The sequence below is a fragment of the Argopecten irradians genome, chromosome 4 (genome assembly GCF_041381155.1).
Source record: "Argopecten irradians isolate NY chromosome 4, Ai_NY, whole genome shotgun sequence".
Classification (NCBI taxonomy): domain Eukaryota; kingdom Metazoa; phylum Mollusca; class Bivalvia; order Pectinida; family Pectinidae; genus Argopecten; species Argopecten irradians.
Genome location: NC_091137.1, coordinates 49,432,762 through 49,446,297, shown reverse-complemented (window position 1 = coordinate 49,446,297; position 13,536 = coordinate 49,432,762). Strand labels below are relative to the sequence as shown.

At 37.1% G+C, this 13,536-nt stretch overlaps 1 protein-coding gene across 1 annotated transcript; it reads left to right on the top strand.

Moving 5' to 3' along the window:
• Nucleotides 1-37: 37 nt before the first annotated feature.
• LOC138321926 (N-glycosylase/DNA lyase-like) lies at nucleotides 38-10,240 on the top strand. Its single transcript, XM_069265961.1, is given in 8 exon segments — nucleotides 38-178; nucleotides 2,135-2,435; nucleotides 2,438-2,898; nucleotides 3,401-3,533; nucleotides 5,319-5,463; nucleotides 6,483-6,532; nucleotides 7,284-7,334; nucleotides 7,715-10,240. Coding segments are annotated over 8 exon segments (1,344 nt in total). The 5' UTR covers nucleotides 38-92; the 3' UTR covers nucleotides 7,832-10,240.
• The last annotated feature ends 3,296 nt before the right edge of the window (nucleotides 10,241-13,536 follow it).

The following is a 13,536-nucleotide window of genomic DNA, read 5'->3' as shown; positions in this document are numbered from 1 at the left end:
CCGAGACGAGATTTTGATTTTTGACTTCCATTCGGAATTCCTTTAGACTTGTCTTACACTCAACGCTTTGCTTGTTGTTGTTTCACTCGGAAATGGCTGCGTCCACGTGCAGACGGATTCCATGCAAAATATCAGAATTACGCCTGGATAAAACACTAGTTTGTGGACAATCGTTTAGGTGATGTTATTTTATGTTAGGATAAAAGTCAGTCTTGGACTTGAATGCAAAGTTGATTGGGATAATTTAAGTTTACCTTTATTTAAAAATGCCTAAAAATGAATTCCACAACATGACTAACTCAAACTAAGCTTACATAATTTTGAAAGAACTGTTACTGCAGTATTCCGAATTTGCATATTACAGAGTTATCTGCACTTGCAGGTAGGTATTGATTGTGACGTCTTATGTTTGCGAGCGTAATGTCATACGTTTCGGAGAAAACGACGTGAATTGCGCTCACAAAATAATGACGTAACAATCGATACCTACCCGCAAGGGAGCTAACTCTGTAATATGCATAGAGGGAATAGAAAAACTTCAGTCTTACCACTTTTCTCTACTACACTGTATATTAAATGGTTAAGGAGAAGACGTCGTTTGAATGAAAAGTTTACGCACTGCGGACAGCGCATGACGACGGACAGTGCATGATGACAACTGGGTCATCCTGACCCTTCCGGTTAGATGACGAAGATGAACAAATAATTGCATGGATTAATATTATATCCTTTTCATTCAATGAAAAATGCCTGTAGCAGGATTGGACTAGCTGGGTCGATCATCGGTGACTAGGTATCTCGGTAGAGCACCTGGCTAGTGTTTAGAGAGTCCCGGGTTCAAATCCCGTTCTGTCCGCTACATTTTCTCCTCTCCTGTTACAGAATTTTCACCCAAATAAATAACCACAGTGGTGGTGTTTGGAAGGGTCTCGTATGTCTTTGAGTGCGAAGACTTCAAGAAAGGAAGGAGGAGTGTAGCAGGATTGAACTGGGCCCATTACCGATGACAGGTAGCTCAGTCAGTAGAGCACTCGGCTAGTGTTTGGAGGGCTCTGGGTTCAAATCCCTGTCTGGCTGCTACAATTCTACTCACCCTTGAACACCCCATTTGAATTTTGAAAAGTTGGCAAATATGCTATATTGCGCTATCGGACATGGCCGCTGATCACCGGCAACTAGGTAGCTCAATCAGTAGAGCATCCGGCTAGAATTTGAAGGTCCTAGGTTTGAGACCAGGTCGCGACCTGGTCTGGCCGCTAGACTTTCTCCTTTCCTGTTACACATTGCAATGCATTGGCACCCAACAAAATAAAATATACAAGTGGTGATGGTATAGGAGTGTGTCTACGCGGGTGATAACTTTGAGAAAGGAGGAGGAGATCTAGTAGTGGGCCTGGACTTAGTTGGTCAACCGCAACCAGGTGGCTCAAACGGATAAAGCATGTAGCTTGGTAATGATCAGCTGCAGGAGGAAAGCGTTGATTGAGTCTGCTAGTTTCACAGATGATGGTAGTTCTGTTCCAGTCACTTTATTGTTGTCCTCACGATTTGTGTCACTGTGTGATGGTGGTTTCATGTCTATATCTGCTCCCCATGTCCTGCTGTCCCGGGTGATTTAGCATTGCTGGTGATTAGGTTATAATGGATCTTATAGAATATAACTATAACTAACCTCGATGTAAAGCTGACAAAGGGTTCCACTTCAGTTAATCATGGTTATTGCCATGCATCCAGGCTCACGGTTGGAGTAAATTTGATGTGACTGTCCTGTCACAAATCTTGCGGATCTGCGTTAAACACTTTCCAGGGTGGTTTTCAGTCCCATGCCTTGTGATCAAGTGTGGGAAGCACTATCTTCTGGTAATGCCAAAAATTTGATTGATAGTTTGTATTCTGACACGAAGATTCCTTTGGATGAATCATACAGGGTCTTATATTACTGGCCTTCACTCTCATGTTGATTGAAGTCTTTAGAGATTGAGGACAGTTTATAGACAGACTGAGGTAGACTTCTACTAGGGGATTTGGCTAGTGTGCTCGTTAAATCAATCCTGAGGCAATGCCGATCACTATTATTTAAAATGTAGTAGTCAATGTAGTTACTGTGTTGGTAAGATGTCTGACTGTATTATAGATGGAAGGAAAGGGCTCCAGGGATCTGGACCGGTGTCCTAGCCGGCTATGTATGGAATCTATGGCAGACTGACAATGAGCTATTCTATCAAGTGATCCCAACCCCCGGATACAATGATGTCACATCTGATAACTGTAGCAACACACGGATAAAGACAGAGCATGTTGAGGTTACGGGGAACACGGAGAACGACAAAAAGGCAAAACTTGTCAAACAGGACAGAAACAAAGAATCAACCAAAAGAACGATTCGCACACCAAAGATAAAGACAGAACAAATAGTCACACCAAAGATAAAGACAGAACGATTCGCACACCAAAGATAAAGACAGAACAAATAGTCACACCAAAGATAAAGACAGAACCGACAGCTGTAGATTGTAATCATATCAAGCTAGAACCAGATCTGATTGATGCGTCGGATGAACTTGAAGCCATATTACGAGACTATTTCAGACTGGATGTGAATCTAACTGACCTGTACAAATCTTGGTCCTCGGCTGACCCCGTGTTTAGACAAACAGCCAGAGACTTTATGGGTGTTCGAATCCTACGTCAGGACCCTGTAGAAAATCTCTTCTCCTTCATCTGTTCATCAAACAACCACATCTCTAGGATTAGTGGAATGGTGGAGCGGCTGTGTCAGACGTACGGTACAAAGATCACAGAGTATGAGGATGAGTCCTACTTCAGTTTTCCATCAGTTGAGAGTCTGTCTGGGAACGACGTGGAAGCCAAACTTCGGGGTCTTGGTTTCGGCTACAGGTAAGGCCATCAGGGACAAAATGAGGATCAAACTTTAAAAAGTCTTAAATTTGCCATTGGGTAATTTAAATGTGAAATGGGGGTCGCACTTAAACAAGGGCCCAATGAGCAAGAAAGGCTCACCTGATTACGCACTAATTAAAACTTTTAGTCAATAAGAATTGTATGTATGACCCAGGTAATATGAGGTGTCTAGGTCTTTAGGTTGTTGATAAGAAGTTCTTTATTAAAGATTATAGTCTATTTGACTCATGGGACCTTCAATAAAGCTCTAGGTCATTCAAACAAACTTGGTTGCCCTTCATCCAAGCATGCTACAGGCCAAATTTCAGATCTCTATGTCTCCTACTTTTGAAAAAGAAGTTGTTTAAAGGAAAATGTTAACGCTGGCCACACCACAGTATAAGCTCATATATGCGCTTTGGGCAGGTGAGCTAAAAGCCATTGGTCTGAACTGTAATTTGAGGATAGTAACTTGTGTGACTTATATTTGTTACTACAGGGCAAAGTACATCAATGTAACTGCAAAGTACATACAGGAACGTCACAGCGAGGAATGGCTAAGGGGACTGAGAGACCAATCATACCAAGATACGAAGACTGAACTAATGAAGCTGTGTGGTGTCGGGGCAAAGGTCAGTATAAATACCCAGATACAAAGACTGAACTAATGAGGTTGTGTGGTGTCGGGGCAAAGGTCAGTACAAATACCCAGATATGTAGACTGAACTAATGAGGTTGTGTGGTGTCGGGGCAAAGGTCAGTACAAATACCCAGATACAAAGACTGAACTAATGAAACTGTGTGGTGTCGGGGCAAAGGTCAGTATAAATACCCAGATACGAAGACTGAACTAATGAAACTGTGGTGTCAGGGCAAAGGTCAGTACAAATACCCAGATACAAAGACAGGGCAAAGGTCAGTACAAATACCCAGATACAAAGACTGAACTAATGAGGTTGTGTGGTGTCAGGGCAAAGGTCAGTATAAATACCCAGATACCTAGACTGAACTAAAGAAACTGTGTGGTGTCGGGGCAAGGGTCAGTACAAATACCAAGATACGAAGACTGAACTAATGAAACTGTGTTGTGTCAGGGCAAAGGTAAGTACAAATACCCAGATACAAAGACTGAACTAATGAGGTTGTGTGGTGTCAGGGCAAAGGTCAGTATAAATACCCAGATACTTAGACTGAACTAATGAGGTTGTGTGGTGTCAGGGCAAAGGTCAGTACAAATACCCAGATACAAAGACTCAACTAATGAAATTGTGTGGTGTCGGGGCTAAGGTAAGTACAAATACCCAGATACAAAGACTGAACTAATGAGGTTGTGTGGTGTCAGGGCAAAGGTCAGTATAAATACCCAGATACCTAGACTGAACTAATGAAGCTGTGTGGTGTCGGGGCTAAGGTCAGTATAAATACCCAGATATGTAGACTGAACTAATGAAGCTGTGTGGTGTCGGGGCAAAGGTAAGTACAAATACCCAGATATGAAGACTGAACTAATGAAGCTGTGTGGTGTCGGGGCTAAGGTCAGTATAAATACCCAGATATGTAGACTGAACTAATGAAGCTGTGTGGTGTCGGGGCAAAGGTAAGTACAAATACCCAGATATGAAGACTGAACTAATGAAGCTGTGTGGTGTCTGGGCAAAGGTAAGTGTATTGATTGCAGGTTACATTTGTTTTATCTTTTTTTTGCCCCAGCCATGGAACCAATTTGTTATATTTCCCATAATCTCAATTACATCTGCTTGAGGATTGTTCTTTGCCATTCAGTTCTGTGCATTTCTTGCCATTTTATCTTGCTGTGAAATCCTGACATTACACAATTTTTCCTGAAGTCATTTTATTTGTTTCTGTATTAACGTCATGATGAATTTCCAGTAAAAAAAAATGCTTCAGGTCATATTACACTAGTGACATACCACCATGTATGCAATACGGGCGATATCACTGATATCAGATGGATTATGTGATAAAAGTTAATTATAATTATATTTGATCAATATTACAGATTAATTATCTCACAATGTGACATATATCATTGGGCGTTTTAATAAAATCAGAATTATGATGTGAAATGGTCTTTGTGGCCTGACACAAAGCTATAGACTTCTTGGTCATAACTTGGCCTCTGTGGCCTGACACAAAGCTATAGACTTCTTGGTCATAACTTTTAATCCATGGAGTTTATCATCTCTGTTTTTTATACATCATCTTCATCCTCATCAACACAGTTAAATTCTTCTGACCTGAAATCTTCAACAGCTGTATCTCCTGGAAAACTTGTATTGAGCTTTCATGTTAGTTGATAGTTCAGACATAGAATTAACTAAATGAACTATCTTTAAGTAAATCATTGATTGTTATGATTTTTTACAATAACTTAAACCATTTTGTATTTGTTGAAGGTTGCAGACTGTGTGTGTCTGATGTCAATGGACAAATTGGAGGCGGTTCCTGTTGATACACATGTGTGGCAAATAGCAGCGCGAGACTACATGCCAAAGTTAAAACAGGCGAAATCTCTTACTGATAAACTGTATAAAGAGATAGGTAAGTATATGAGATAGTGGCCCGAGACTACATGCCAAAGTTAAAACAGGCGAAATCTCTTACTGATAAACTGTATAAAGAGATAGGTAAGTATATGAGATAGTGGCCCGAGACTACATGCCAAAGTTAAAACAGGCGAAATCTCTTACTGATAAACCATATAAAGAGATAGGTAAGTATATGAGATAGTGGCCCGAGACTACATGCCAAAGCTAAAACAGGCGAAATCTCTTACTAATAAACTGTATAGATATAGGTAAATATGGGAGATAACTGCTATACTACCAGTCCAACAATTTCTGTAATAAACGATATAAAGGCATCTTTATATAGGAATACTTTGTGCATATCTGTATATAAATTAGATCCTGTAAATTGAACATATTTGTTTATTTATATAAATGATGATATTTGTCACAAAACCCAGTGAAATACATGTTTCATTTGTGACATTTTGTTGACTGGTATGATGTGTATACACTATCACCTTCATCAGACATATGACCAGGCAGCATCAGTACACAAATGAGTAATAAGTGTATGAAATGACTCAATCTCATTACTCGCCTAATGCCTGCATGGTGATGTGAAAGTGTATTTGGCCCCTCGTCACACATGTAACATTTAATGTGTGTGTAACAAATAACATAAAACTTGTTTTCGGATCTGAAGAAAATATTTATAAAACAGTGAACACGTTTGTGTTGGTTTTGTACTGATATTTCAGATGGAAATCACTCTGAATTGCTTGGTAGCTATTTGTCCTACTTATAACCTAGTACATAATGGAAGGGAAATAACTCCTGCTACCAGATATTTCTGTTTCTTAAGCCATGGGAGGTGGCTTGTACAAGTATCAATGTGTTACCTTTAATGGGTTAAGATAGAGAAACCCTTACACACATATTCCATGTAGCAAGACATAGAATGAGTTTCCAATATCACTTCTGTATTGTTTCTGGTGCAAAATATGAATTTCAGAAACTTTTGTTTAAGTATTGTCTTTATTTTCATGACAGGAGACCATTTCCGTGAACTATGGGGAGACCAGGCAGGCTGGGCTCATAGTGTAAGTCCGACAATTATACCTAGTTATAATAAACATTTTTACCCTGGAAACCACAGTTAAGACTGTTCTTGTTCAAAGACTGTAACAGGGGATATACAATCTACAGTAATAATGTGAAATTTTGATTTCATTGTTTTTAGCTCACCTGGTCCAAAGGGCTCCTGGTCCGTCAACATTTTCTTTAAATCTCTACTAGTCATAGAGTTCTTCATGGATTGTAATCAAATTTAGCCAGAAACATGCTTGGGGAAAGGGGATCATTGTTTGTATAAATTTTTGCTCTGACCCGCCGGGGGCAGGAGGGGCAGGGCCCAATAGGGGCAATAGGGGAAAATCCTTAAAATCACTACTAATCATAGAGTTCTGCTTGGATTGTAACCAAATTTGACCAGAAACATCCTGTGGGGAAGAGTAACAGAATTTGCCTAAATTTTGACTCTGACCCTGTGGAGCAGAAAGAGTGGAGCTCAATAGGGATATTAGAGGTAAAATTCCTTGAGAAAAGAAATGATGAACCAGTATTCAGAACATAACTAAGCATTACAATCCAGGTGAGCCATACAGGCCATCGGGGCAATCCAGAAATGTTAACAAGTTTTGTCTTCATCAGAATAAACTATGGTTCATCAAATCAGGCCTAACATTGAAAATTGTTGGAACAATCATATGGACAAATGGCACTGATCGCTTAGAATGTTGATCCGTGTATTTTGTAGGGTCTGGTTTTTTTATCCCTTTGTGTATTTTGTAGGTTCTGTTTGCTGCAGATTTGAAACAGTTTAAAGACAAAGATAATATCAAGGTAATACAGCATTGTAAAATGTCCACTTCAGTAGTCAGGCATGCTACAGGAGTACAGGTTGCATCTTGATTTTAGTATCATCTTGGATCTATTCTTTTCTTTTTAATTAACGAAGGTTTAAAGATTTGTACAATTTGTAAATTATGATTTGATAAGTGTAATTGACTATATCCTCCCCTTTGTGTCCTGACACCCATCTTAGTTCCTTCCCATTGCTGTCTACCTGAAACATCTACCTTATACAGATCATCTTTGTATCCATTCTGTATTTCATTTATATCCCATGTATGTTTTCTTTATTACCTAACTTTAAAACTTTTCTCCTTAATTCAGAAGGAAAAATTCAAAAATAAATTTAAATATTTATTTTTTATTTTTAGAAGGAGGTTGCCATTAAAATTGAAGACATGAATTCAAAGAACAAAGGGCATAAACTTAAAAGATCAAAGACATCAGATAAAAATGGTGGTGGAAAGAAAGCTAAACCATCATCCTAAATAAAGTGATTTTATCTGTGAGAGTGTAACTACAAAAATAGGCTGAGTCATGTTGGCAGTAAACTGAGTATACTCCAGGGTTTTGCAACATACCATATTAAACCCAGTAAGCGCCCAGGGTGTTTAAAAATTGCAAGAAAATGAAATGAAATGTGCTTAATAAGACAAAAATATTGCAAACCTATACAGTTTTGATCTTTATTTATGCCCAGGCAATTAAAGTTGACGCCTCAAAAGGGGGAGGGGCGATTATTGGGTTGAATGTGGTATGCAGATATATATGCTTGATTATGAAGCTTGCAACCTGAAATAAAAAACAATTTAATTTGATCACAAGTAAAGGTAGATAACTCTACAATGCATTACCAGAATTGGTTCGATAGAGGAATTAGATTCCTGTATGATTTTTTGATAAAGAAAACAATATCTCTCTACTTATTTGTAGATTTATATCTATAATTTCCAACCACCTTATACACAACAACATGGTCTGAGAATCTTTGTGATGCCATTGTGGATTTCTTATACCCCAATTGTTCCTACAGAACAAATTATGTTTTCAGTCCTTCAATTACATTTGAATAAAGAAAAGGAAAAAAGGTATACAGAGATATGTACAATATTTTTACTTTAAGAATTAATTATACTAAAAAATCATTAAATATTCTTAATGTAAATCAAATTGGTGTTGCAAACTTGCAAAATAATATTCTTAATACAACAAATGATGTTACTCTCTGGTGATTCAATATAGAATCATATACAAATAGAATATTAGCAGCTAATGGGTTTTTTTTAACAAAAAATATTTACATTTTGCCACTGCGACTCCCATTACTCTAATGATAATTGTGATCTGCGTTATGAGCCAATAATTGCAGCCTAGACTTGGTGTACATAAATGTACATAAATGGACGCGAGTCTTGTTTACTGACACCATGTTAGTCCGCACGGGAAAATTGACATTGTACGTAGTTGCATGAACCAGTTTGGTTATGAAACTTATAAAAAATCTTTAAAATGTCTGGATAATTGAAAGCAAACCGAAAAGCTATTGAAAAACATTGAAATTTGTTTTATCTTTTCAATTTTTAAAGGGACTATTTTTTAACACATTGAAGTTGGCTGTTGAGGTTAAATGGCTGAAGCGGGAAATTCAAATGTTCACTCCCTTCTAAATTATGTTTTACTTTGAACTAGAAAGTATTTATTGGAGATATAAATGCAATCTGGGTGGCAGATAAATATTCATAGCACCTTTTCTATTAATTTGCTACCCAGATTAAATTTATTTCTCCAATAAATGCAATCTAACAATCCTTTAATTGTTAAGTACCCGGTAATATTTTGAACAGCACACATTGTACTTTTTAAAGAGGAAACTGTTGTACATATATTATGAATGTGAGCATGTTGAAAGACTGTGGAGCAGAATTTAAATCAGGATATTTTTTAAAAACATCTGTATATTTATTTCTTAAAACAAGAATTTTTAATTTGTTAACCTGGTAAGCAATATCAAGTTAAAATTTTGTAAGTTTTAATTAATATTAATGTATTATTACAATTCTTAAAAGTTTTCCTTCAGAATGTGCTCAATCTTAGTCGAGATAATTATCTAATTTATTGAAGATAAATGCAGCTGAACTAGCTATAGGCATGTATACTTGCACATTTATATGCATCAAGGATTAAAAGTGAGAAGGATTCGTAACTGTCTCTTTACATTACTAAACACCACGCGAGACGCCTATGAACCGGGAATAAAAACCGTTTTTCTCAACAAATACTTGTCTTATCGAGTCAAACGAAACACCAATGTAAAGTTTATTAAATTTCACAACGTTTATAACTTGTTTTAAGGACGGATAATTTAGAGAATATGTCTTAAATTTTCGTTAAAAAAATATGACAGCTCATCAAACGACGGCCCGCTTCAGAAAGTAAGACGGTAACCCCCGCACCCGCAAGCTACATCAAAGGCTGCGTCGGCGGATATCAAAGGAAAATCAGTCGTCGCTCAACGTCACGGTCAGTGCCCAAACACAAAAGCTCCTGCCTTGTACTCCCCCAAAACCCAGTGTCACTTATCCTTCTCATATACGTCCTTGTATGCATTAATGGTATTATTTTAATTCAGACTATTTTATGCATTAATGTATTGTTTTAATATTAATTATTATTATTACTGTTTATTAATAATATCAATAATTGGCATTTGTTTATTATCATTTTTGATTAAAAAAACGCCAATTGATGACAAAGTAAAGTAAAATCTTGGTGTTCAAAATACTGTAGTGACTTGAAGGTACTTCTTCCAAGTAAGAACATGAGTGAGAAAGTGGTGTCTTTTGTACTCTCCCATTGTAATATATGTGGAAAAAAACAAATAAAAATTGAAAAATCAAGATTGGTTTCTAATAAATAGTGGTAACAAACAACTATATTGAAATCCAAGATGACTGCCACTTTTTAAAAACATCATAGAGATAGTTATGTTGTGATAGCAGTTTTAGTCTGCTTCATATATCCCTTACCTGGAATTTACCTGTGTTCTCCCACTTTACCTGGTGATATATACAAGCATTTACATAACGTTCAAAATGGTCTAATTTCACCATTATTTAACCAATAAACTGTAGTTAAAAAATTTAACATATTTTGCATGTAAAAAAGTAGCACATGTATCATGCACATTTCTTGTAAAACAAATGATGTAATTTGAGTTGTATTTAATGTATTTTTCCTTCCTCATCCATGCAGATTTTGATGAATATGAATGGCCCTATATTTGTTGATTGATCGGTCCCAAAATGCAATACATTTGTATGCACAAATAGGATACTAGGCGTACCTATGCATGAAATATGAAATCAATATTTTCAGAGAAATAGCAGTAGCAAGAGTTGTTAATAGACGGAAGGTCATGACAGACAGACCAGGACTACTTATAAGAACATTTCTTAACTTGAAAATCTCCATAAAAAAAAAGTTTAGGGAAAAAAAAGTTCTTTTATTTTATTGGTGTCGTCTTAATCAATTATATCAATTATTTAGGTTCAAAAGAAATCTCAAAGGTACAATAACGTCATAAAACATAACAAAACAAAAGTTTAGGAAAAAACTGTTCTTATCTTTTATCCGTTGATATCGTCATAGTATCTATTTTATGGGTTCAAAAGAAATTTTGTTTAAAGAGGAAATGGTACAATAATGTCAATAAGTTGTCCTAACACAGGAGAGGATCCATTTGACATAACAAATTGTCATATTTTAAAATAAAAACTGCACATTATACTACAGGGTTCAGACAGAAAACTTATGCCATCATTTGTCTTTTATGATTAATCCAATCTATCGTTTTTATTGTAATAAGCATGCAAGACATCAGATCGTTTTCATTTGAATTGTATGCAATATTAAATATGTCCTGCTATCATGGAACGATACAATTTATGTTTTTACTTGTCGAATATCAACTACAACTAGATACCTATGAACTTGAACGAACAAAACAAGAGGCCCAGAGGGACTGTATCTCTCACCTGGTTATTGTTATGTCAAGTAATGTTCTATATACAGGATCATTGTTTCTTTTCTGAAGGAACTTAATGACTTACCTTTAATTTCTCTATTGGGACCCATTCTTTCTACTCAGAGCCAAAATTTATACAAACTCTGGTTAAATTCCATGCAGAACTCTGATTAGTAGCATTTTAAAGGCTTTACCTCTATTTCCCCTATTTTGCCCCACCCCTACTGCCCCTGACGGAACATAGCCAAAATTTATACAAACTATGTTCCCCGTACCCTAAGGATATTTCTGGCCAAATTTGGTTACAATCCATGCAGAACTCTATGAATAGTAGCAATTAAAAGGATTTACCTCTATTTCCCCTATTGAGCCCTGCCCCTCCTGTACCTGGAGGAGTTAGAGCCAAAATAAATACAAACTTTGTTCCCCTTCCCCTAGGATGTTTCTGGCCAAAGTTGGTTAAATTCCATGCATAAATACAAACTTTGTTCTTTCCCCTTCCCCTAGGATGTTTCTGGCCAAAGTTGGTTAAATTCCATGCAGAACTCTATGATAAGTAGTGATTTAAATAATTTACCTCTATTTCCCCTCTTGGACCCCGCCCCTCCTGCCCAGGGAGGAGTCAGAGCCAAAATTTATACAAACTCTGTTCCCCTTCCCCCACGGATATTTCTTGCCAAATTTGGTTACATTCCATGCAGAATTCTATGACTAATAGCGATTTAAAGGATTTACTTCTATTTCCCCTATTGGGCCCCGCCCCTCCTGCCTCCGGGGGGTCAGAGCCAAAATTTATACAAACTCTGTTTCCCTTCCCCCAAGGATGTTTCTGGTCAAATTTGGTTACAATCCATACAAAACTCTAAAACTAGTAGCGATTTAAATAGGATTTATCTCTATTTCCCCTATTTGGCTCCGTCCCTCCTGCCTCCGGGGGGTCAGAGCCGAAATTTATACAATCTTTTTTCCCCTTCCCCCAATGATGTTTCTGGCTTAATTTGGTTGCAATCCATTTAGAACTCTAGGACTAGTAGCGATTTAAAGGATTTACCTCTTAGAGGTCTCTATTTCCCCTATTGGGCCCCGCCCCTCCTGTCCCCGAGGTGTCAGGGCCAAAATTTATACAAGCTCTGTTCCCCCTTCCACCAAGGATGCTTCTGGCCAAATTTGGTAAGAATCCATGGAGAACTCTATGACTAGTAGCGATTTAAAGGAAATGTTGACGGACGGACGGACGACGGACGCCGAGCCATGACGTAAGCTCACCGGCCCTTCGGGTCAGGAACAAAGTAGTCAAAATAACACTTTTTTCACTGGTGACCATGTCATTGAAACGAAAGTGAGCCAAATGCGGCTCCCTGTGGCATCCAGTTAAACATGAGAGCGTTACCAATAATCAAAAGTTCAAAAAAGAAAATCCATTCTTTTCCGAGTATTCGGGGTAGATGCCATACTCGGTAGTATTTCTATTTTGATCATTATCTAACACAATTAAGGTCTTTTTGTACAGCAGAAGATAACTAAAAAAATAATTGTGTCCGTTTAAATCTGATATATGCATGTATATGTCAACAGTCTTGTTTTATTGGAAGAATAATATGAAAACAAATACAAAATTTGTTATAAGTATGAAAGTAACGGAAGAAAGGAAAAAAGTACTGGATGGATATTAAAATATTTTTAGTTGGAATATCTGTGAGTATAGCTATTAGTTTACGTAGTTTTGGTGGGATATAAACGTGGTGTAAAATTAATTTTATTGGTAGTAAAACAAGACATTTGTATATACGATAATGCTATATATATTTCTGGTAAAATGCCAAAGCTCAAACTTGTAACTAATTTCCAAATAAGTGTGATTAATTTTGATTTTAAACTTTTGCTGTCACAACGTCAGTTGCGATCATCTCCGCGTATGTATTTTTAATGTCGCCTCTTTGTCCGTATTTAACTTTTTCATTCTGTATCATATGTGTTTTACTCGTTTATGAATACAACTTGAGAAGGAAATAGGTGTGTTTATATATATATTTATTAAGATAAATCCGGAAATGGTACAAGGTGAAGCGCGTGCCTTATAATACAGGTGTGATCTACTCGGGATGTCCACGCGACCCTGATCATCCCTAAATGGTATGGCCACGTAATCGATGATCTGTTACGTAATAA